Source organism: Pinus tabuliformis, chromosome J (genome assembly GCF_031772625.1).
Source record: "Pinus tabuliformis cultivar Carrire ecotype Pingquan chromosome J, CPIR1, whole genome shotgun sequence".
NCBI lineage: Eukaryota > Viridiplantae > Streptophyta > Pinopsida > Pinales > Pinaceae > Pinus > Pinus tabuliformis.
The window spans coordinates 127,642,190-127,668,992 of NC_142295.1; the positions used below are offsets into that span (position 1 = coordinate 127,642,190).

At 39.4% G+C, this 26,803-nt stretch overlaps 1 protein-coding gene across 1 annotated transcript in view; it reads right to left on the bottom strand.

Moving 5' to 3' along the window:
- The window catches only part of LOC149225944 (metal transporter Nramp3-like), a 308,455-nt gene that overhangs the window by 117,573 nt on the left and 164,079 nt on the right, over window positions 1-26,803 (bottom strand). The window contains exon 11 of the mRNA XM_089377345.1: window positions 11,356-11,487. Coding sequence (XP_089233471.1) covers window positions 11,356-11,487 — 132 coding nt within the window. The remainder of the gene's footprint in view (window positions 1-11,355; window positions 11,488-26,803) is intronic.

The following is a 26,803-nucleotide window of genomic DNA, read 5'->3' on the forward strand; positions in this document are numbered from 1 at the left end:
GAAAACCGTTTCAAATTCTTCTTCTTATTCAGTAAAAGAGAGTGCAATGATCCATATCTTCATCCATACAACTAAACAATATCCATGAAGATGATCCCAGCAAAATCAATCTAACAAACTCCAAAAGAAGATTCCAGCAAGAGTATTAATCAGATATCACTTCATTAGACTGTAGTCAACTTTAGTCATTTGCGGTCAACTGTGGGAATTGACGAAAAACAAACCCTACTTTCCAATTGCAGGGAGGACGTGTTGTGCGTGCGGCTAAAAGGCTTCAACCACACGGATGAGCTGGCCTGCATGCGGTTGCAGCCAAGATTTTTCTATGACATGCCTGCGGTTGTGACCTAAAACCCTAAAAACAGAGATGCGAGCTTCGGACCCTACAATTTCACCTTTGTGCGAACCCATTCTCTGCAGACCTGCCTCAAACCTATATGAGCCAAAACCAAGAAAGAGAAATAGAAGAATGATCCAAGATGATTGTCCAAATGAGGGTCACTTGACTTACATTTATAGCCTTCCAAGGGAGTCCAATTTGCTTTAGGTCCGACCTGATCAAATATGCACATGTGGGGCTTAACTCAAAATTACACTTTCCCTTGTCCAAATTGAGCGCTTCAATAGTCAAAATTGGTCCTCTTGAAAAGAGGAATCTCGACCCATGGTTGGAATTTGTCACTGAGCTGCCAAATTAACAAAGAGGTCCCATCCTTTTGGAGGATTATCAACAGGTGGAGAAGCTTGCACGGTTTGATGGGGAATGTGTGCTAGAAATAATGCATGTCTGCCTTCCACTTTTTTTTTATCTGATAAATGAAAATAGATCTTGGATCTAGAAATTCATTTCAGATCTCCTTGATGAAAAAAAGAAAATAATAATTTGCAAATTTATAAGATCTAGTCAATTTTAAAATACAAACCACTTTTTTTTATTTAATAAAAAATAGATCTCGAATCTACAAATTCATTTGAGACTTGAAAAATCATACAGCAACCCATTTATCTAAGAAGGAAAGAATCTTCAAGAGTCTATTCATCTAAAAGAGGACAAGTGGTACTTCTCGATCCTTCTCATAATCTTCTATTAAAATTTTCCCAAAGAAAAGAAGGATCTAAAGCTCTCTAGCTAAGTTGCACGAAATGCCGAAACATATGGAGGTTTCCAAAACGGATTCGGCTCGAAACCCGAAACGTCTAGAGGTTTCCGAAACGGCTACGGCTCGAAACATGTCCCCCCAAAAATGGAAACGTCGGGCAAAACATCATATATATATATATATATATATATATATATATATATATATATATATATATATATATATACGTAGCTTTTTTTACAAATAAGCTAATAATGCATCTTGCAAGGAAAAAAAGAATGAGACACAAAAATGACATTTTAGAAGGAAAACCCCGTCGATGTTAACTCAATAGATGATTACATGATTCAAAATCCAAAATTATCCTTTAGAAATGAGGATGTACATCCAAGATTTGAAAATCAACCTTTATACACAAGGCTTTACATCCAAATTCAACCTTTATACATGGCTATATAGGCTAGAAATGAAATATAACATGAGATAATGACAAATGCAATTACATATCTTATAATCCTAATCCTCATCTGCATTAACAAATATAGAACAAGTTGCTATTTTAGCAGAACTAGAGTGTGGATTGATTAGAGATAAATTAGATTGTGGAGTGATTAGAGATAAAATTGAGTATTATATTAAATCTATTTTGGCCATAGAAGAGCCCCACAACCTTCTTGGGTGCTTGAGTGAACCCACAAAAGCAAAAAAGTCAAGGAAACGAGGCAAAATTGGGTAGAAATGGGGCAAATTTGGGGCGAAACACCCCTGAAATGTTTCGGCAGCGTTTCCAAATTAGGAAACGTCACCAAGGTGTTTCAGTCGTGTTTCGGTCACGTTTCGGTGGCATTTCCAAATTAGGAAACATCACCAAGGCGTTTCAGCCATGTTTCGGTGTTGTTTCGACGGCGTTTCAGGGAGTTTTGGGTATGGGTATGCCACCTTGGGGGTCATTTCCTGCAACATAACTCCCTCAAATTTTCTAAATAATATTTTATTGTAAAATTAGTTGAGGACAAAAGGCTATAAAATGATGAGTTCTCATTTTCAAATTAGAACTTCAAGTGGAAAAAGTCTTCCTGAAGAAGGCTAGGGTTATTGTAATTGTAAATTAGAGGAGGGAAAAGATTGGATGCATTATGTTATCTTTTGGTGGTGTATACACCATATTGATGCTAGGGCTGCCATATCAAATTCTGGTGGTATATATCTCTCTATTCAGAATTCTTTAATGCCTGACTGTTTGGATGCTAGAGAAGAAAATTTTGGAGAGCTATTCAGCTCCTTGTTCCTTGTAATGAATGTTTGTCAATGAACATAAAGGCTGTCATTCACTCTTATTTGATGGTAGTTGCTGATCTCTTTGCTTTATTGGTTGTATCATACGCTGGTTGGTTTTGAGCTGGTAAATTACAAAGCATCTTAATGGGATTACCATATATTTTTTTGCTTCAATGTGGTTGAGTTAATTGGTGATGTTCATGTGTAACATAACTTGTTGATTCCTCTTTCATATTATGAACTTCAAGTAATGTTTTGACTCCATTTTCCCAAAGGACAAGACACTTGGTCTTACTTGTCTTCCCTTTATTTAAAGAAGATTGTTAAATGCACAAATTACTAATATGATTATCAGATCTGTGATAATAGATAGATTAGTGATTTCGTCATGGGGAATCACCACTTTTGCTCGAGGAAATTTGACCTAAAGTAAAGGGAGGTTTTACTGAGGTGATAATGGGTAGAATTTTCAAGAGTTGCCCTAGGGTTTGTACTTGGTAGATTGGACTTATCTTGTGTATAGATCTAGGAGATAATATGTCTCTTCATCTTCTTGACATGTGTACATCATGTGAATGGACATGATGTGAATCATATTGACTCTTCATATTCCCTTTAGCATTTAATATTATTTATACACCTTGCTTCGATTGTAGCTGGGTTAATGTTTATGTAGGTGGTAGATAGTAATATGACGTTGCTAGAGGATTCATATCCATATCTTTGTTGTACAAACATTTATGTAAAAGGAATTTTAGAGTTGATATTTTTCCCAAATCTTTGTGCCAATAGCATATTGTAATATTCATAAACTTGAAAGCAGGAAGCATAAAAACTTAATCTGCACTTACCTGAACTGCTAGCTGATCCCGTGAACGATACTGCTGCTGTTTTGCTCCAATTACCCAGGGAGACCAATTCCACCCAACCTGATTGAGCAGAGGCTGGCTGCTCAATCCAGCAAGCTTCTCACAGAAGCCCACTGTCCCCCGTGCCCAGAACCTCAGACGGATTAAAGCTCTTCCAATAGTAAATCTCTGTCACTGCTAAATTCTGCTCCACCTCCTCTGGTTTCACTGCTCCACTTTTCCCCCCCTGTTCTCGGTTCACAAATTCGGTTTTAACCCCGGGCCTGGCGGTGGCCGCTCTCCAGCATGCAACCACCGCCTTCCCCTGTCCCGACACGCCTTCTACGCTTTGTGTCTCTCTCCCTGCTGTCATAGCACTCTGAAGTTTATCCTGTTGGAATTAAACGTCCCCCGTACATGAGGGTCCTTCTTGTTATATACTTTAGTTTTATAAAGTTAATATATATATATTGTCAGGTTTAATATATATATATTTTATAAAGTTCATAATTATATTTTATAAAGTTAACTTATATATATTGTAAAGTTTAATATTTATATATATTTTATAAAGTTTAGAATTATATTTTATAAAGTTTAAAAAATTATATTTATAAAACTTTAAATAAATTTATTATTTAAAATTCATCACATTTGTTTTTATTATAAAGTTTGAAACTTTATATAGTGGATTAGTTTAGATGGGCCGTTACATACACTCCCTCTTCTGTAAACTTCGTCCCGAAGTTAGAGTTTTAGGTTTAAGGTTTTAATGGATATGACTTTTTCTATCCAGGTCCCCAAGCTATCCTCAAATCATCCTATCCTTCCTAATCTCTTCTGCTCCCATCCTATCCGTCCTCTACTGGAGTATGCCATGGCGCCAGTTTTACTGACCCTACCATTCATAAACTCTAAGGTGACAGCGTCGGTTATACCGACCTGATCCCTAGTAGGCATCCGGCAGTCATCATCACACGTCTAGGGGAGCGTGACTCGCACAGTCCTCCCATGACTCCAGGGTTCGGAGGATAAACGGTGGGTAACACCTCCACCCCTCCCAATAGAACTCAGGGTTAACACCCTATCATAGAATCACTTGGAGCTTTAATTGTTCTGAGGTTCTGTCATCACGTGGTCATCCCGGTAACTGTCTATTACCTGCAATCATACACTTATCCATGCATCCGTAAAAAGTGCATCAGCATATTCAAGATAACTCACATATTATTCCCTTATTAATTCATTTATGATACTACAGTACAACATATTCTTCCATATTCCATGTATGTCTTTTGACTTTCATCTAGAATGTATTCACTTCCTGATTTTTATCCCATTGATCATATTGACATGTATAAATAAATCAGATCTATAATATCTTAATTTCTATCAGAAGTAAAATCATTCAACTGTCTTAACTTTACTTCGACAACTATAATTTAGTAAAATGAACCATATATATTGTTTTGGTATCCATGTACCAGCAGGAATTAAACATCTATTATGCCACAAAATTTCATGTTTATCCATAATCATTCAAAACGTTTTTGAGTCTCTGATTGTAGTGAAGTAAATATATACTAAACATAGTGTAAGGTTCTTCAAAATGGACATAAATTAGGGTATCTCTGGCATATGTCCTCCGTATTTTCCCAAGTTGCTGATCCAGGACTATACTTGTCCCAATGGACCCTAACTTGGTCCACCAGGCGGTTCCTCAGCTGTCGAACTCTACGTTCCAGTATACGTAACGGTTCGACCGTTACGATTCCCTTGATCCATACCTGAAGATCCCGCTATAGTAGGTTGATGCGCTGCTTGGTCGTTGCTGATTACTGCATGAATTCTATGATTATCTTGATTGTTTGATATTGGTCCCTCTCCAGTCCTATGCGACATATTCGACGAAGCTTCAGGGCAATCCCGTTGAAAATGCGGTCCCCCACATCCCCAACAATTTGGCGGCATTGATCCTCTTGACTCAGGACGTGAATTTCTAGAGAACGAGCTTCGTCCTCTCGTGCTGATTTCTCTCGAATTTCTACCTCTGCTGGCAGTCCCTTGAGATAACCATGACCTAGCGTTCGATGGTTCCGAGGCTATAGTGTTTACTGCCATGGGAGCTCTTGTTACAATATTTCTAGAGGTAGACCTGTTATCGTAAGGTGGCCTTGAGCTACCTCCGTTGATAAAGTTTCGAGGAGTCTTTCCAGGAAATCCTGATTGTAAAGGTTCTGCTAGCCCTATCTCATTTTTGATTCCAAGGTGCTCTTCTGCATAACGACCACACTCAACCGCCTCGGCTACTGATGACGGTTTCCACATGCTTACCAAGGCTCTAATGCGAGGATTTAACCCAAATATGAAGCGTTCAGCTTGACGTTCATCAGAATCTAAGTAGTGAATGTATTTTACCAGCTCCATAAACCTTATTTCATACTCTTCCACCGTTTTATTTCCCTGAATTAATGTATGAAAGGCTCTCGCTTGCTGTTGTTGAAAGTATGGAGGTAAATACTTTGCGCGGAACCTTTCCTCAAATAGTTCCCAAGGAACATTATCCGATGTAAGGTGCAGCTGCTTCTCCAGATTTCCCCACCAAATTAAGGCACTCTCCTTTAATTGAAACACGGCAATTTTTGTTTTTGCCGAAGGCGAATATTCTCTTAACCTAAAGCATCGGTTCATTCCTTCCAACCATGCTTCAGCGCGTTCACCAGCTCGACCTCCTGAAAATTCAGGGAGTCTAATTTTCTGAAGCTCTCTAGGGATGTCTTCTCTTGATCCTCTGGGCTCCAAATTTTTTGGTTCCGCTGAACTGGTGGCTACATGCTGAAATTCCTCTTTGTTTTTAGCCTTAGTTGATTCCTTTAATGTCTCCAATAAGGCTTCCAAAGAGTTCATTATCACAGTCAACTCTGGCGTTGGAGCGTTTGAGTTTGACGGTGGTCTTGGTGGTGACGAAGGTGATGGGGATGGTGATGGCAACGGTGGCGGCATTAATGGTGATGATGTTGCCTGGTCACGTCGTCGTCGCTCATACGTCCTTACCATGGTAATGGTCCCTGAACACATAATAAAATTTATATAAATAAAAAAAAAAATTTGGTGGATAACCGAATTTTAACACACAATTTTCTTTGCAACATCACACTTATAAACGGGTATAGTTTTGCTATTTTTACCCGCTAGGCGGATCTTACTGGTACCGAGGTCAAGGAGGGTGGCCTCGCGACCTCCTTGTCCTAATGCAGGGTATTCTATCCTAATATGAATAATGCAGAAGTGTATGGTTATTAGCTCCTAAGGTAAAACATCTAAAGTTTATTTACCTAATAACATTCACAAAATGAAAATGTTAGATGTCTCGTTTATAATGTACATCGGTAACATACCTGTCATACCTCAATCTGACTATTACATTTAAGGGGGTCATATATATCTATATCCCGAATATATTACTTGGATATGGGTTAAATCCATAGAAGAAGGGTTGTTTTGTTTCCATTTTAGATTAACCTTTAGCCATAAAATTTACCATAGACATGTCCTGGTTTATGATTTCGATACTTTAATGGTTGATGCAAAACGCTTTTTGACTGCAATAGGATTTATAGAGGATTCATACACATTTATAATTCTAAAGTAACGAAATCCTTTTATTTACATTCAACACTGATGTACTTAGCAGTCCTAGGAGACTCATTTTATTTCTTCTCTACAAATCTGGAAATCACAGAAGCTCACCATATTCCAGATCTGCCCTAAGAACTAGAAGTCTAGATACACTGTTTTCATACCTAAATCCTAGACTAGAGTTTGAAGCTATAAAACTAGACTCAAGAGCAGATTTATATGTGTGTAAAAATCTGTCTGCCAAACAGATAACAGAACCTTGAGATCGTACCTTCATCACTGATCATTTTTAGCCCATAACACAAGTCATACTTATCATCCCATTTGAATAGGTTGATGTATATATATACTGAGCTAAATGTCATTCAACCCAAGACCTATTTCATAGTACCATCTAGATGCATGCAGGTTGTAACTACGAATATTTTATGACCATGCTATTGACATACTATAAGATGAATTATATTTGTCATCAAGAAAATGTAACCCAATTTATTCAAGTGTCACGCACCAAAGGGTTATTCCATTAGTGTTTGTACCCTTAATGGATTAGAGCATATATATAATTGTATCAGTTATTTCTTCTTGCTAAATCCAATTTTATCCAGTCTTAGTACCATCAAATTTAATTGAATGAAACATGAATAGAACTACTGGCGGGATCAACCAGGTAATCCGCATGCAGCATCTAATACACTAGCCAAATCTGTGGTTTTGGAGGAACTTGTATACTTCAACAAAGGAGCGTCTTGTAGGTGACTTGAAAGTCCCTCCCAATTTTCAGCAAAAGAAACAAAGAAGTTCAACATACAAATCTTCGGGAAGGCCTTGCAACCAACCAGACGACCGAATACAGGGAGCATACCAATTATAAGAGACGTGAACTACGCCCAAGAAGTTTAAACTATTATGAAACTCTTCTTTATCAAGGGAAGGATGGACTATGTGTACATTACGACAAAACAGATGGGCTTGTTCGCTTTGCTGACCTTGTTTACTTGCTCTCTCAAGAATGTGTTTAAACGCTGGGAGTACGGTCCGAGCTTCTGTTGGCTTACATAAAATTTTACCCCCAAAGCTGACGTCGCATAAAATCACATCCTCTGCTTTTAATTGTGCCTGAATGGCATCTCTGACTTGTGTTAGCTGTGGATAGCAAGGAATATCACATGGAAGGTACCCAAAACCCCAACTTTTGAAGATAAGGGCGACTTAGCACTTATCAGAGCACGGAATGCTGAACAAAATGCCAACGGGATACAGTGAAGGATTCCCTGGTTCCAATTGTTATTGAAAATGATGCTTTCTCTGGATGAAACCAGTAGAAAGTCTGCTTGTATAATAAATGGAAATCCAGTGACCATTTCGGTGGGATGTAAGGCATAGATACCCGCAGCTATCATATTTTTTTCCTGTAAAGCGTTTGCCCAATGGAAAAGCTAATGTAATGGCCCACTTTGCAACATCTTTCCTCTGCTCAACCCGATACTCATTTTCCACGGGAAACCATTGCCTCCACATGTAATAACTGCATTGTCTCGTCAAAACTGATCTTCTTCTGCTACCAAATGCAGAACGAAGGATTCGGTGTCATTGGTCCCAGACCTTCGAATGTAATTTTCTCGAAAAACAGAGTTTTTATAAGTTCTGTTAAGATCGCCGTGTTTCAGCTCACGAACTGAGAGCTTCTTTATCTTAGACATAAACAAGAGAACTTCAGGATGAATACTCGAGAGCTGTTGCTTTACAGCTTCAACCTTCTCAGGACGTAGGGGTAGAACTATAACAGTATTGGGAAGTTGGCAACCATAAATTTCTTCGAGTTGTGCAATGCACGGCTTATCTTCTATCCATTCGGGAATAATATATCCAATATTAACATCAGATGGAGGGATTTCATTGAATCTGATCTTATATCCATTACTGAAAATGCAAGGCTGACTTGTGACCAAGAAAACGCTCTTAAATCCAATACCTTTTTCTCCAATATAACCACCTCCCCTATCATTCGTTTTGGTAGATCGTCCCACGCTGCATATGGAATCAATATTCTGTTTCTGGAATCCCTTTTCATTGTTAAAAACCAGCAATGTCGCAGGAGCTCCCACGCCAGCAACATCTTCCGTTGTAAAGACGAACTCCAACGAAGGTTGCACATCTAGTGCATAGTCATTATCCTCCGCATTCTGGATGAGATCCATAAGAAGACGCACATCCTTGCTGTATAATTCATCAGATAATTGTTCCTTGATCTTTTCAATGTCTTCCTTGGGGTCGCCATAAATATCTCCAAACACAGACAACTTTAATTCCAACTCCTGTAAAAATCCCCAAACATACTAAACGTCCCCTCCACTGTAAAAATCCCCAAACATACTAAACGTCAATTACAACACAGTAATCACGACTCCGTCTGTAGAACGGCCAAACTAACCCTCGATCACAGGAGGGAATTTCACGTGAAGCTCTAAATTGGCAGGAATAAAATAAACTCAAAGCTGAACGAAACGATTTGTCAGGTCAGATCAGGTCAAATTTGGGGAATACGAACACCAATATTGTCATAAATACCTCGGTGGCTCCGCAAGGCAACAAGCATCGGGTTCACCATGGAATTCCATAACAGGAACAGAAGATGACAAAATAGGGGAAAGCGCATGAATGATACGTGACCACAACGCATCAGATATATAACCAGAAATTTGAAATCCTAGCCGTCAGACAGACGCTCAGACAGTCGTTTATACGCTCAGATAGAGGTTTATACGAAATTCTAGCTGTGTAGGGCCTGTGAGGTCCCGAAGGGTTTGAACGCAGGCTCTGATACCATGTGTAATACTCATAAACTTGAAAGCAGGAAGCATAAAAACTTAATCTGCACTTACCTGAACTGCTAGCTGATCCCGTGAACGATACTGCTGCTGTTTTGCTCCAATTACCCAGGGAGACCAATTCCACCCAACCTGATTGAGCAGAGGCTGGCTGCTCAATCCAGCAAGCTTCTCACAGAAGCCCACTATCCCCCGTGCCCAGAACCTCAGACGGATTAAAGCTCTTCCAATAGTAAATCTCTGTCACTGCTAAATTCTGCTCCACCTCCTCTGGTTTCACTGCTCCACTTTTCCCCCCCTGTTCTCGGTTCACAAATTCGGTTTTAACCCCGGGCCTGGCGGTGGCCGCTCTCCAGCATGCAACCACCGCCTTCCCCTGTCCCGACACGCCTTCTACGCTTTGCGTCTCTCCCCCTGCTGTCATAGCACTCTGAAGTTTATCCTGTTGGAATTAAACGTCCCCCGTACATGAGGGTCCTTCTTGTTATATACTTTAGTTTTATAAAGTTAATATATATATATTGTCAGGTTTAATATATATATATTTTATAAAGTTCATAATTATATTTTATAAAGTTAACTTATATATATTGTAAAGTTTAATATTTATATATATTTTATAAAGTTTAGAATTATATTTTATAAAGTTTAAAAAATTATATTTATAAAACTTTAAATAAATTTATTATTTAAAATTCATCACATTTGTTTTTATTATAAAGTTTGAAACTTTATATAGTGGATTAGTTTAGATGGGCCGTTACACATATGCTATTTTTCTATTTTGTTTGAATAGCTTCATGTTCATAATCCATTTTGCCATAATGTAGTGACTGTGTAAAGGAAAAACAGACATTTGCATTTATGTTCATGTGGATGAGTTAATTCTGCTAAAGCATACTACCATGGATCAAATGTTTACTAAATGGTTGATGTTCCAATGATTAATCTACTACATGTGACATTTTTAAGTCTATAAAAATGTAGTATTTATCTACAAGTAGCCCAAATATGTATTTTTCATAATTTTTGCAACTAATTTAGCATTGTGCATGTTTTTTTATATATGTGGATTATAACAAATACCTATATAATATATGTAAAATGGTTTTGCTCCTATTTTTTTTTTCAATTTATGAAATAGTGCTCTAGGTGCTCCTGCTCTTGCTCCCACAATGCATTTTGCTTTGTGCTTTGGCAATACTAGTTTAATCTTACCGGCTGCTTATCAATTTTTAATGGAAATCTGTGAACACTGATTTTTATGCCTTAAAGGCAGTGTTCATGTTTATTTTGCTAATATGCCATGTGGTCTTCTAATGACAACTGATGCTGTTTGTATTCTCAAATGGTAATTTCATTAGATATTATGCTTCTAGGTACATTTGATAGCATTTAGAGCTTTTTAAGCTTGGCCCTCTTAGCTTGTGGTGGCCACCATTTGGAGGACCTATTTTTTTTGTAAGAATGCTCACTTTGTACATATCTGATTATATTAATAGGTAAAGAAGCATTTTTTCAAGTAAAAAGGTTGGATATGTAGGAACAAGTAGGTTTTTCAATGATCTTAAACTAAGTCATGAAATCATGCACGGTTTGTCAGCCAACCATATTCACAATGAAACCAAAATGGATGCTAGGAATGTATAGCTAACATACCGATGCTATAATGATTAACTGGCCAGCACCAGAAGAGCCTCCAATAATAGCAACAGTTAAACTTGGGACAATTGCCAAACATCGAGTTAAAAGGTTCCGAAGCCAAGGTTTGAAACGCAAATTGAGAAATCCCTGTAAAATGCTACCAATATCATTTCCATGTTTGAACTAAAACGTTAAAATAAGTTCATCTTAGTCAAGTTGAAACTTCAAAGCAAAAGATAGTAATATTTATTTGTATAGTGGTCTTTTAGTACATTACCTAAGCACAAATTAAAAAGAATTGAATAAGAATTAAATGGGTTCAGTGTCAGGAAAAATAAAGCTACGGCAAATTAAATTTAAGATGGCATTGCTATTAGTAAAGATACTACTTGAGAATGGCTGTCACATGCAGAAGAGATGGTCAAATATTAGCTGATGAAAGCCCATAATATAAAAAGTAGTTGTTCCAGATAGTAAATTGTAAAACTCTTCCTATACTCCCCTTCTATTCAGTATATTAATTTTTTTGTCGAAATAATCAAGGGCACAACATATGACCTCATAAAGTTTTGAAGTCCACCAGTCCTCATTATGGGTTCCTCCTAGTGAGATTTTTATAAACATGTTGTTTCGGGGTGTAGAGTAGAAATGCCTGGACTGCATCTCAAGAAAATTAGACACACACAAGTAAACCAAATGATTTAATAGGATTAGTGCAAAGAAAAACTCATAGTAACCTAGGAGTGAGATCATAAATTACTATCCATTAGAACTTGCAAAGAAATTAGAACCCTGGTCTACTATTTACTAAGTTATAGATACAAGCTGGAAAGGTGAGGCATCTTATGATTTTGTCACCAACGATTAAAAGAGACAGAGAGAGAATCACTGGGATGAAGATTTCCGAAGAAAAAATCAAATGATAGTATCACAGTGATAGAATGCATGCAGGAACAAAGATATGATGATTTACATTCTAAAATGCTAGAACCAAGGAAAAATTAAGGACTAGAGTTGGCTGTTCAGCTTTTAACTTTACAAAGAATTAATGGTATGTGTTACCCACCAAAAGGTGGGTAACCCATAGGAGAAAAAAATTCTCCTCATTTGACAGCTAGCCATCTAGCAGCCCTATGATGGGCAGCACATAGCATTATACTAGAGTTCTCCACCCACTGCTCTGGTCAAATCTCTCTCCCATTTGGCATTCTTCTTGAAGGAAGGTGGGTCATCTCTCGACAGGTACTCTAACCATTCTTGCAATCATGTGCTTTCATTTAATATTTAGGGCATATAAATATGGATCATGGGGCAAACTGGATGATTCATTGATCTTGATTGTATCCTTGTTCCCACACTTCACTTGGGAGGTTAGTCTTTGACTCAAGTTTGCTTGGGAGTGGGAGTGGAGAGCGACATTTTCAAAAACTCCCGGGTCGGGAGCAAATTTTATATAATATATATTTTGATGCATACATGTCAACAAAAGCATGTAGAATGATGAATTAGTGATAAAAAGCATAAAAACATGGATTAAACCATATAACATCAATCATAGAGCAGTTACAGTCTTCATCAACTACAAGTCCACAAGTTACAAGTTTTCATTTATATAGCATGTAAGGGTGCACATAACCAAAATAGCATCGAGTGCAATCCATCTCTGAACCGAAAATACATCACAAACAGGCTCTAGATGGCCTCTAGCACCCAAAAAAATCATGCTACAACAAATACCTACATATCATCAAAATCATTGCCTATCTTGGGATCTTTGTCATTAATATCACCCTCTAAGCATCAACATAAGATAGAAAAAACACAGCATGTCAAGTCAAGATTTTGTTTAACAGATGGGTACATTTTTAGTAGGGTCATGATAGAGAAGTTCAACGACCAATGTCACTAACATCAAGGTACATAGAGGGATTGGTGCTCTTGATTAAATACGAGTTCCATACCCTAGTACATGACAAAATCCAATGGAAACATTGCAATCTTCCCAATCCTGAAATCCTAAAAAACTGATAAGTTTGTGTTGGAAATACTAAGAGGGGGGTGAATCAATATTTCTTTTCAATTGTTATTTTTACCAGTTAAGATCATTTATAATTAGAACACAAAATGAGCAATGATAGAATAATAATTTTATTAATCAATGACGAGGACTCCAATCCTCTTTACAATAAATCCAATATAATAATGTGTAGGGCTCCAACCCTAGATGAAGACACCAATCTTCAATCTCCCAAGCTCCAACCTGTATTTTTGCCAAGCACTGACTTGGACTTTCCAAGGCTCCAACCTTGTCAACTTTGAGGCACCAACCTCTAGGGCTCCAACCCTATCTCTGGTACAGGCTCCAACCTGGTCTTTTGAGGACTCCTATCCTCTAGGGCTCCAACCCTCAGTTGTAATTTGTCAAGATAAGTTTGATGATTCTTTATGGCTCCCAATATCTTCTGCAACGAACCCTGTCTATCTTTAGAAATGCCTCCACTTAATCTCCATGTCACTTCATCAATGACAACCTTGCTTTATCATGAAGGTGTCTCTGTAGCTCTTCATGATACCCAAACAAAATCTCCAAGGTTACTCCATGAGGACTTCAGCAAAGCATAATGTCTCCAAGTCTTATGTTCTTCAAGTATTCCCTGCAAATTCAAGCACAAATCCGAACTTGTTGTTCTTCAAATCTGAGGTTCTAATCATAGAATACTGTCCTCTGTTCCAGACTGTAATATCACTGGTCCAAGCTTATTTCTCACAGGTCCAAGGTAGTGACTGTACCTATCACAGGAGACAGTCTTAGTTTCTCCACAGGTGGCTGATCCTATTCTCCAAACCGAGCTTCAGTAGCCTTCACACAGGTATAGACTTTTGCAACCAAGTTTAGGCAGACTATCCCATTGTTTCCAAACACAAATCCGAACTCAAGTTCCCTTCCATAGGTATCCGAACTAAGACTTAACTCCACTGGTCCGAGGTTATCAAAATCCGAGCTTTTCACAAATCCGAGACAGAGATATAGAACTGATCCGAGCTACTAAACGAACCTCCACAAGACTGTCCTTCAAGTCGAGGTCTGCACTTCTGCCAAGCTACAAAAGATCCGGGCCTTCGCAAATTTGTTGTAGCTCCAAGCCTCTCACAGATGTTTGTTCTACTTAGTTCGACCCTTCCAAATGTGATTGTCCACAGAACTGGGCTTCACTAGAAATGTCCCACAAATCCGAGCTCTTACGACTTTATCTGCTTTAGATATCTAGTGATCCTTCTCGGCCTCTAAGTCTCCTTTCCTTTACTCTTTCAAGTTCACGAGTTGTGAATTGTATCTTCCTCTCTGTGATGGATGACCAAGATCAATACTTGATAATGAAGTATTTGACTTGTATTTATATGAGTTTCGCCAATAAATGAAAAGACATGTTTATTAGAAGAGAGGCTGACTTGTGCATGAGGTGGCACATTAAAAGTAATACGGAAGGGGTCTTTGTTAATAATCAAATATAACATAGTTCCATTGTTTACGGAAACTATATTATAATAGCAACATAGGAGGGGCTATAGCTTTTAAATAATGCGAAACCATATTACACTGGATGCTGGGAGGTCCCACATGCCACATCATCATTGTACTCCCACACATTGCAACCACATGGATATCGGAGATTTTTAAAGTTGTGCACAAGCCAAAATTCCGATATGTCAACAATGCATATCACTCTTACTTGCTCTGACCTTCGATGCAGCAGATGCGATATTTCAATAAAATCATTTTGATAAACCAATCAGGTCCGCAAAGCATATCACAATCGGAGATTTTAACATGACAAAGCCTACAAAACTGTGATAGTAAAGTTCCGATGCACGGACGTGATATTACATTTTAAAACGTTATAATAAGGCCAGTAGGGTTGGCAAAGCATATCGTATTTGGAGATTTTCTCTCATCAAAAGATCTTATCGGAGGTGTCATCTCAAAATTGTGATAAAGTGGTGAATGCGATTGAACAATTAAATTCGTTATTAGATCACGTTGGGTCCGCATATCGAAAGTTGGACCAAATCGCATATCGGAAATCGGAGTTTTTTTTTTGGATGGAGAAACATAACAAAACGCCGATATGATTTCTGATTTGGTTCTGGATATTTCACCGATATTGTTTCTATTTGCTCCTTCAATATCATTGTTTCTACCCTTTGGCTCTTTCTCTTGGGCATATGCAGTCTTCTCTTTGGATTTGCTTCTCCTTGACTTGTCGCTTCTACTCTTGGCTTGCATATGCTTTCCTTTGGCTTCCGATGGCTTCTCTTCAATGGCTCCGATGGCTTTCGATGGCTTCCGATGACTTCCCTCATCTTGCTTCTGATGGCTTCCAATGGCTTCTCTCCTTGAGACTACTCCTTGGGTCCAACGCTTCTATTATGTCTGTATATATATTCAATGCTTATGCTATATTCAATCCATATGGTCCTCCATCTCATCACATGATCTCCAACCATATCATCATATGTCATCATGTATGTCATCTTCTTGATATGGCATCTTCATAAGAACTTTCATCACTATGATCAATGGGCAACATCACGGATCACAAGAAGTTTCTATCACAAACAATGCCATATTGACATCAATGACAACCTTGACTAACAGTCTCACCCTTTGTCATTGATGGCAATATTCTTGCCCTTCCAACATTCTCTCCCCCTTGGACATCAATGGCAAATGGGGTGCCCAAGTACTCCACCTATCACGTTGCTTCTTCCGTTGTTGCTTAGACATTAGCTTGTACAACTCCCCCTGAACCTATGCTCCATTTTCTGTCATCATCATACTGCTTAATCACCTCTGTCATTATGTTCTATAGTTCTCCAATGGTGCTATACTGATCTGGGTCTGTTTTACTCCATCCGTCAAGTATTATAATATTTGTTTGTATATTCTTCTTATTCAACTGTTGTCTGCTTCCACAAATGTCATTTCCAAATTTTAGCTCTATTCAGAATCTTTTGAGATCAATTTCAGTTTTCTGTCTTTACAAAGCATCTATCAATCTGATCTCAGCAGCCCATAATTTTCCAACGTTAGTGACTGTCTATAATTCAATTGTAGATGATCAATCGGCTCCCTCTGCCTACATAAACTCCTCTAGCCTTTTGTTTGCTTCAGACACAATAAATTGTTGTAAGTGGAAGGTATCTTCAATCAATGGATGATTTTCTTCAATGGAGTTACTTCCGGGAGATTATCTATCGAGAGATATGCCTCATAGCACAATTGTCCATATGTGACTCATAGGGCTCTTCACAGATAGCTTTTGCAAGAATCACAAGCTCCCCCTACCTATATGCATGGTCTCCTTTTTGGCAGAGTCTTATCATCAAATAATTGGAATATCACATCTGCGAAGGATGTCTTCATCAAATCAACAACATATGTTGTTGGTTGGAGTGTTCAAGAGACTTTCGGATCCAATTTGCTTCCTTCTCCATATTTGTGTAACTTTCTTTTCAGGCTTGGTAGTCATGTTTTGAGCTTGTTTAGGAACCCCAGATAAGTTACAATCATGAGCCACATGTCCAATGTTATGACATTTGAAGCACTTAGTCTTAAACATGAAAGAGAGAGCATAGTTTCTTAAACATCATAATATAGGGTTTACAACATACCCTAGTGGAAGTTAGTCATGTTGTTACTTTAAATTGAGTTGTGATTGGTTTTGATTGAAATCTAGGGTTTTGCACTAAATCTAAGTAGGAAGTCTAACATATGAAATCTAAAGTTGTTAGATGCATTGTAGAAATATATTTGTTTAAATTGCTTCTAGGGTTTGTAGTAGGGTATGTCATACCTCTGGAAGAAACATTGAAACCCTAGATGTAATGAAGGTTGTTATGAAATGCTCAAAGTCTTGATGATATAGTCTAGGGTTTATGACAAAAACCCTAGCAAGAAGTTGAAAAGTATGTGTCTCTTGTTTGTAACTAAGTTTGGGTATTTAATGTCTAAAGTTGAATGCTTCCATTATTATATGATTCTGATATGGTTAACTTCATGCTTCTATAGATTTGGTTGTACTTGCTATCTAAGTTGTGCAAGTACATAATCTTCAAGATGGTGAAGATGCTCGCAAAATAAAAGCATGATGAAGAAATTTATGTGAATGATGATGATCATGATGACTCTGATAAGAAGAATGGAAGCCATGAAAGATTCTCCAATGTTAAGAGGGAGTTTGGATGAAAGAAATCTCCCTAAAGTTAAGAGGGAGCTTGGATGAAAAGAATCTCTCTAGTTGAGAGGGAGGTCATATAATAGTCATGATGGACACCTTGAAAGAAGAAAATGGAGAACGTATTTTGAGGGACTGCTAAGATAAGAAAAGCAGGATCGGGTTGAAGAATATGTTGTTGCATGTGAAGTATGAAAGGAAAACGTATGATTGAGGAATCTTCTGTCAAGATTCGTTTGAAAATCCTACTATGATAAATTGAGAAGCAACATCTAGTTGTCTGGAAGACCTCGGAGGTTTGTGTTTACTTATGTATATTTGGAAGTTTGTTACTGATTGGGGTTGTGTTTGTACAGGTAAATATCTTTGAGGTTTGATAGCATGCAGGTTACACAAGAGAGATTTGTTACTGATCTATTTGATCAAGGAGGATTTGTTACCAATTGGAATAATTAGGAAAGTTGAGTCTGGGTTTTGGAGATCTCATGTATTCTAGCCTCTCCACCAAATTTCGTGGCTAGAACCCATCCGACGCTACAAAGACTAACACTTCCTCTAAGCAAGGAAAGTGTTCTAGTATTACTGCACACCCTATAGCAGCACCCTGTCTCTGTATCATCTTTTGTCATGTTGTTGATGTCTAGCCATACTGCCCACCAACCACTGCGCAACTCTGATATTCGTTGCATCTGTGTTGCTGTTAACCTCGTTGAACTGTTGCCAACACTGCATTTGCACTGCAACTCCCCTCATCTGTTGATGTTGCAACTGCAACTAAAAATCATCCAAAGTAGCTTGTCCCTGCTACTAAAACGAGTTCTCCACCGTACCCATTTACTCTCTAAAATAGACGAACTTGCTCTCCCTAGAGCTTTTGTGTGTATATCTGCAACCTGCTCTTCTGTGGGAACATACTGTAGTTGAACTGCTCCACATTGTACACAATCTCTGATAAAATGACACTGAATATCGATGTGCTTCGACATGTCATGAAACACTGGATTCTCAGAGAGCTTTATACAACTCTGATTATCACAGTAGACACTAGTCGCCTCCATCTCTGCCTGAACAAGCTTACTAGCAGCTTCTAAAGCCATATAGCTTCGTATGTAGCTGTGCTGGCTTCCATATACTCTGCTTCTGCAAAGCTCAATGCTACTAACTTCTGCTTCCTGCTAAACCAAGAAACCATCCCTGATCCAACACTGAAGTAGTACCCGGAGGTACTTTTCTTTCAACTGAACTGCCTACCGAATCTGCATCTGTGTACCCACACAGTCTGACGTCATCCCCTCGATTTTGTCTCAACCGATACTAGACTGTGTCATGAACATACCTCAAAATATGCCTCGCTGCTACCCAATGTACCCTCTTCGGCTATACCATGAACCGACTTAGGGTATTGATTGTGAAGCAGATATCTGGCCTAGTGTTGACCAAATACATGAGAGACCCAATAAGTTGTCTATACAAGGTAGGGTCAACATCCTTGTCATCTGATGCATCTATCTTCTTCCAATCAGTGATCATGGGCATAGACATGGGTCTGTAATCCTGCATTCTGAACCTCTTCATCTTCCTTACCCAAGGAAAATATCCCCATCCTTCTACCACACTTCCAATCCTAGGAAATAGTCAACCAACCCCAAATCCTGCATGTCAAGTTCTATTGTCAGGTTCCTCTTGCAGTCCTCTATGAGCCATGATGATCGTGTCAAAAAGAGATCATCCACATACAAAACTAGAATGAGTGGCTCACCCTCTACCTTGGGATCTACATCACTCTTGACGAATCCCATCTGCTACAAGTAGTTGTCAATCCTATCATACCATGCCCTGGGAGCCTATTTGAGTCCGTATAGAGCTTTCTTCAATCTACACACATGAGTGCACATCTCATGAGTCTCAAAGCCCTCTGGTTGTTCTATGTACACTTCTTCCTCTATCACCCTGTTCAAGAAGGATGTCTTGACGTCCATCTGGTGAATCTACCATCCCATCTGAGCTGCCAGGGATATAACTGACCAGATAGAAGTGTATCTGGAAATTGGGGAGGTCTCCTCATAATCTATCCCTTCTTTTTGTGCATACCCCTTTGCCACAAACCTAGCCTTGTACTTTTCCACAATGTTGTCTGACGCATATTTGATCCTATAGATCCATCTAAAACCTACAACTGATTTGTCTTCCAACCTTGGCACTACCTCCCAAACATCGTTCGTCATGATAGAGCTATACTCTTCTACCATGGCATCTACCCACACTTGATGTTGTGCGGCTCCTGAAAGCTGGAAGGCTTTGCAACCTGAGCCACCAATGTTTGGTACCTGTTGTTAGTGTCAGTCTTTCCAGCCTTCCTCTAGTGATCAAATATGCTCTTACAAAGTGGTCTCAGAGTGTCAAGGTCAAATTTTGTCATTTCAGTGAGTCTTCAAGCAAAATTTGGTCACTAGACATTAGGTCTAGGGTTTGCTTTCACTCCTTCTAAAGTTGTCCAAATGTCAGTCCATGTCATCATTCTGTTGAGTCTATCATTATTCATAGGGTTGTCATTATCATGTCAGTGTCTAATGAGTCATTTTACATCTTGTTCATGCTTCAGTTGCACCTAGGCAAGGTCATTTCCCTCTCCTAGGGTTTTGAAAGCTAATTTCTCTTGGACGGTCAAATCATCGGCAAAACTCGTATCCTGATGTTCATACACCTTCCCCTATCCTTAAAGTACCTTATCAAATGCTTCCCATCACTGAGATCCCCCAAATTCCTCATTTTCGCGCAAACCCTAGTTTCTTGCTACAATTTGGCAATTTTCTAGGTTAGGCCTGTGTTTTGCCCTTTTGGACCCCTTCCCCTCGCTCGATCTCTGAGATTCCACTTTCCCCTGCTTCCTAACATCCCTCCCTACTTCCAAAAATTTCCCCAAGAATTTAGAAGCCACTTATCCCCTTCATTTCGCTTCATTTCCACAAAATTCCTTGTTTCACACATCGGGATAAGTTTCACTCAAAAGATGTTTCAGAGCAATCAAAGATGAATTTGGGAAAATTGAGAGAGGTTTTCGTCCACAACAAGCCAAGGAAGAAAAACCTCCTTCACTTTTTACACAGCTGTCATGGTTTTAGAGAAATGTCAAAAATATCGTTGCCTCAGGAGAATCGAATGCACCTCTGAAGTGACCTTGGGAAAATCAATTTTTCTCCTAGCTTGGTTGGCCAAATGACTTTCGTGATGAGTCAAATGATAAGTAGACACAAAGAGCTTTCCAATGAGCTATCATGAGCTCAATTTGGAGTTGAGGAAGGCATTCAAAAGTTGACTACAACAGCACTCTGCCTTGAGGCAGCCTCATTTGGCACATTTTGACCAGTCTTGGGAGATTTGATTTTTGACAAGGCAAATGAACTCCAAATTGAAAAATTCCAGTTGTGTTGGAAAGTAGACTCAAAGACCTTTCCAACGAGCTATCCTGCGCCCGATTTCGACACCGGGAAGGCCTCCAAAAGCCTCCTGCAAAATGCACTATGTAGCTGGGTGCGCGCTACGCATCAGCTTGGGTGCGCTACGCACCAGGGGTGCGCTACGCATCAGCACACCTTTTCCAGTGCAAATCTACTCACGCGCTACGCACCAGGGGCGCGCTACGCGTTGGGTGAGGCGCGCTACGCATTGGGATTTTTGCTCAGAAATTCGCCAGCAAGTGTGCAACTCCTCCTCTAACTCAGTTAAAATACAGGTAGGCTTCATGTCCATGGTTCGTACTCAGTTTTGCAAGGTGTATGTAAATAAATTATGCTAGCTATGCCATGAAAATTAAATGTAAAAAACCCTCAGTTTGCTGTGAGAATTCAAAGGCCTAGTTTGCTAGGGTTTCAAAATTACATGCTGCCAAGGTTTTCCCACTTGTGTGTTTCCTACCCCTCCTATATTTACCAATATTTTCCCCAATAATTCCTCCTAAAACCCTATATTATTCTCCCTCCAATTCTAACCCCTCCCTTCTATTACAACCCTAATATTCCCTACTTCACCCCAAACCCTAAAATATCAGAATTTTATGCTCTTTCCCTTTCCCTAACAATTCCCTTGTATTTATGTCCCCTTGGTAACAGCATTTGAAAAAGTCAAACAGCAATCAATTGTGTGCACAGTCAGCATATACATTTCAGCCATCCTGTCTTCAAAACTATGTCAGAAACCGAATCATATTATGAGCAGAGTTATGACAGTGATTCAACACCAGAGATAGAAGTGCCAAGGAGGCATCACAAGGGCGGTAAAGGTGGTCGGCATGTCAGGGAGGAGCCCACTTCTTTGGCTCATTTGCAAGCTTGTCCACTTGCAATGAACTGTTTTCAGTACCAATCATGTTTTGGATATTGTGAGCGGATCTCACAAATTCAACATCACAGAGAACTAGCTTGCTTGTTTGTCCTACATTTGCAGAATGGTCATGTGAACCTTGCAGGAGTGGACTTCACCCTATCACCCGAGATTGTTGCTCAAGCCACCGGGATACCAAATGGAGGGGAGGAATGGAATAAGCGCCAGCAGTTAGACAGATTTCACTATGAGCCATATATCAAATCCGGGTGTATGAGACACTTAACTGCTGTTTTTCCTTTCAAATTCCTAAGGGATGAGTATGCACCGTTGATGAGACTCATTATTCGCTATTTCACTTATGAGGGCAGATTTTCATGTCTCTATTCATACCATATTCGTTTGTTGATGCATTTCACAAGGGTACGAATGATGAACATTCCATTTTTCATGTGTCGCAACATAGAGAGGATGGTGCCTATAGTACAAAGGAAGAGCCCAGCACAGCAGCATAAGAGCATCTATCATTATGCACTGATTAAGATCATAGTGATGCATCAATTGGCACAGCAGGGTATTGCTTGGGAGGATTTCATTTCTCGCGACTTTTTCACGGTGCCACAGCCACCTCCCGAGATTGTCCATGATGAGGGAGGGCCTTCACATCAGTTTGACATTCCTGAGCCCGAGCATGTCAGCGCTCCTTCATATGTTACATATCAGAGAGGCCACAGGGCCTTATTTGCATCTGCACGCTGAGTATTATCTCCACCTAGGGTGGAAGGGGTCTCGCCTTCTTCATCGGCACAGCGAGTATTATCTCCACATCAGGTGGAAAGGATCTCGCCTTCTGCAGCACAGATACAGGTACAGGATAGAGGCAAGCAACCCATATTTGATGAGGGACCTTCAGGAGATCCGGACACGGATATTATTAATCTTGATATCAGTTCTCCTAGCTCGGAGCTAAAGGAGATCATTCAGCAACAAAAGGCTGAGAATCGCTTGTTGCAACAGAAGTTGGAAATGGCCGATTGGACAATCAACTACTTGGAGCAGCGTAACAAGCAGCTAGAAGATGAACACACTCTTGATGAGTTGCGGCGAATCCGAGAAGACCGAAACTTGGCCCGCAAGAGACCCGGTGATTTGACACCTATTGAGCAAGGGTCTATGCTCATCCGGGTGAACACTCATTTAGAGAAATTGTTAGCCAAGGCAAACAGAGACAAAGATATGCTCCGCCATATGAAGAATCCTTACTGGGCCCGCATGCATGTTTGCAAAGCGAAAATGAAGATCCTTAAGAGGCGATTGAGCAAAGCATTAAAACGGCGAAAAAGGCCCGATCCACTCCAAATTTTGGCCGAAGCCTCTTTGAAGGAGCATGGTACTTGATGAGACACCCCCAGCTCAAATTTCAAAAAATTTGGAGAAGTTTTTGTCAATTTTGAAATTTTTGTATTAAAAACAGGTTTTTGCCCTCAACGCGTAGCGCGCCGCGCGCTACCCTGAAGATGGGGAGGTCCAATTCAAGAAAAGTTTGCATTTTTGGATTTGTCATGATGAAATACATTTGCTCAGCCACTGCCAAGGCATTTCATCAAGTTTTTGGTCCCCAAAAGGTCAAAAAACATGCAAAAAATGACCTCACTGCCCCTTTTTGGACACACAGGAAGCAGTCTTGGGAGAATGCATTTTTGGAGTGGCAAATGGGCACCAAATTGAAAAATTCCACTTGGGTTGGAAAGAAGACATCCAGACCTTTCCAACAAGCCCACCTGAGCCCAATTTGGATGCCGGGAAGTGCCCCAAAAGTGGGTGGAAAGGCGCGCTACGCGTAGGGTTTTAGCGTGCTACGCATCAGGATATTTTCCAAAATTTTCATCTTCAGCTCAGGAAAACGCAGCCAGTTTGACCAGTTTTGACTTGTGGTGGGATTTTTCACCCTCCTTGATGTAATTAATGTAATTTTATGTTGACTTGACACTTATTTACCTATTCTAGATGATTCATTCATAAAATAGCAAAAAATTAATGAATGAATTGGTTTCCTAGCTTATAGAGGCAAGTTGTTTTGATTGCCTAGATTGTAGTGCTTTGTTTAGAATTGGTTGAAACAGCTCCTAGGATGATGATCTCGACCCCTAAAGGCAAGGAAATGTGTTAGCTTGCCTATATTATGTATCTTCTTAGTCATTTTCATGGTTGGACTCTTTGGGTAGAGGCTTTGAGACTTTATTGTACATTTTTACTTCAGCATTTTGGCAAAGGAAAGACCAGGGTTTTGCAGCACTATTTGGGATTCCTGTGGTTATTTGTGTTGATGGTGTGTTACTCTCATGTACTTGTAAGTTTGTTATGTGTATCATTTTCCTACTATTCTCTTTTGCAAATTAAGCAAATGAAGTGTTAAGGTAGAATTCATGGTTTTCTATGCTCTGCCTTTAAGTTTGCTTAATATCTATGTTTTCATCTGTTTAAGGAGAACTCTTGAAAGTTTCTTGCTCTCCTTAGCCCCTCACCAGTCATACCTTTCCATTCAATTCCTTTAAAGGCATCAAAACAATCACCTACCTTGCCCCAAAAAGACCTCTGCAAAAACTGTCTCATCCCCGCACCCAAAATTGCCTTGCCCTGTTGTCCAACAAAACCTTAAAAATTTGAAATCAAACTTTCCCTATTAATTTACTAGCCTAAAATCAGTATTCCTTATTGGTCATCGCAGCCCCTTTGAAGACCTTTTGCCGAGATAGACCCGGAGAGAGCCCTCTCCTGTCCTCGTAGGGCTAGCTACGAGGCTGAGCTTGGTTTGATGTTGCCTTGAGTTTTTGCCTTCCTCAGCCTGAGGCAGATTCGAGCGCTAACATAGTGGTGACCATACTGGGGAAGAACAAATGGTTTACTTGTTGATGTCATTTGTTTTATAAGCTACAGACGGAGCCTGAAGTTATGCCAGGTAGCCTTCGAAACGCTTTTGCTTTGCATAAGCGAAAGTAGATAAACGCTGCTTCAGTCAATCTCCGGTCTAGCTTGTAACCGTGACATTTAACTTGTTAATTGCCCCAGTACATGTATCAAGTTCAGATCTGATTGTTGATGGTGGACAACGATCAGACACTGGCAAGGCTGAAATCATTCACCTGGCGACTCTAAATCATTTTCGAGATCAGATCCAAAGACTCCACTGGAGGATGATCCTGATCAGCAAAAACATGAAAGGACAACATGGACAGATCAGGTATTCAAGTTGGAATTTCATCCAAGACATTTTGTTCTTTGTCATAAATTATTTCTTCTTTTTTCCCAAGAATGTTAAGAAGGCTTTGCAAAGTATACTATGCTTGAGAAAAGATCCTCAACCTGCAGTTGATTCTTTCCATTTGAAGATTGTGAATACCAAAGATTTGCATGCTTTTGAGCTTGATCAAGATCCTTTTTCCGAATTTTGTGATGAACCTCAAGAGACCAAGACTAATTCTATACCTGCTGTACATACCCCTACACCTTGTAAAATTCCAGATCGGTATAAACCTCTTGTTTTACCTTCTGTCCTCCATGCTTTCCCCAAAAACTATGATCTATACTTGCCGAGGTTTGATGGTGAAAGTAAGAATGTCAACGCTGAGCAACATGTGCAGAATTTTGAGTCTTTTATAGACCTTTTTGAAGTTGATAGCGAAGATGTTAGTATAAGGCTTTTTGCTCTTTCTTTGCAAGGCAAAGTGAAGAGTTGGTTCAAAACCCTACCTGATGTGAGCATCTCAGATTTCCAGCAGTTCGTCAAAGTTTTTCTCGACAGGTGGATGATCGGGCAAAACCTTTTCTTGATTGTAGAAGAGTATAACCAGCTGAAAAGATTGCCAGGGGAGACAGTACAACAGTTTACGGCCAGATTTAACCAAGTTTATTATTCAATGCCAGTTGATATAAGGCCTCCTCCTAGATCTGCTCTCTTGCACTATCCGGGTGCCTTTGATCCGGAGATGGAGTTTCAGCTGAGAGAAAGGGATATTGCAACACTTCACGACATGCAAAACAGTGCAATAAATGTAGAGTTGCATCTGCTGATCCGACGGGCAAGGTTGAAAGAAGAAGAGATGAAAAACATAGATCCGGCCGAATCAACATCTCTAGAGGTGAAACTTGGCATTTTGGTAAGTGCAGTGGAAAAGATGATGGACAAGATCAACGCAAGGAATGATTATGATGTTCAAGTTCAAGGCTCGCTGATTGAAAAAGAACAAGTTGCTGACCTAAAACATTTTGTTTCTGATCCCAGTTGTCATAGTGATTGTTTTATAGATCATTGTGAAGAAGAGAGAGCTGTTGATATCATGTGTATGTTTGATGATGAATTGCCTCAGTTTGATCAGTATGATGATGATTATGTTCTCCAAAAAGAAGCTAATCTTGCAAACGAATCAGTAGCTAGTTTGTGCAAGGAGGAAGTTCACTTTCAGCAGCTCGAATACAGTGATCAACCGATGCATATGAGCTATGACAATGATGAGGAAAATGCAGCAAAGTTTGAAGTAAGTGAAGGATCTTTGCCTTTTTGTTTTGATTCGTTTCAGTTCATCAGAGATAACTACCATGCAATCAGAAATCAAATGTCAACAAGTCTTGATTTGAATCATATTGAGAGCAATGAAAACCTTGTTCAAGACTTCTCATATTCAGATTTGCAACCCCCGAAAGCCCTTGATTGTCAAGTTGCAGCTGAAGACTTGGAAGTGGACACACATGATTTAATGATTCAAGGTGACTCCGTACCATTCTGTTTTGAATCATTTCAGTTTTTGAAGGGTAGATTGCATAGTAAATCTTCAAATGAACAGCCTATCACAAATCAGCAATCTCTCAGTGTTAATGTTGAGGATGAGACAGATAACAAAATTCTTGAG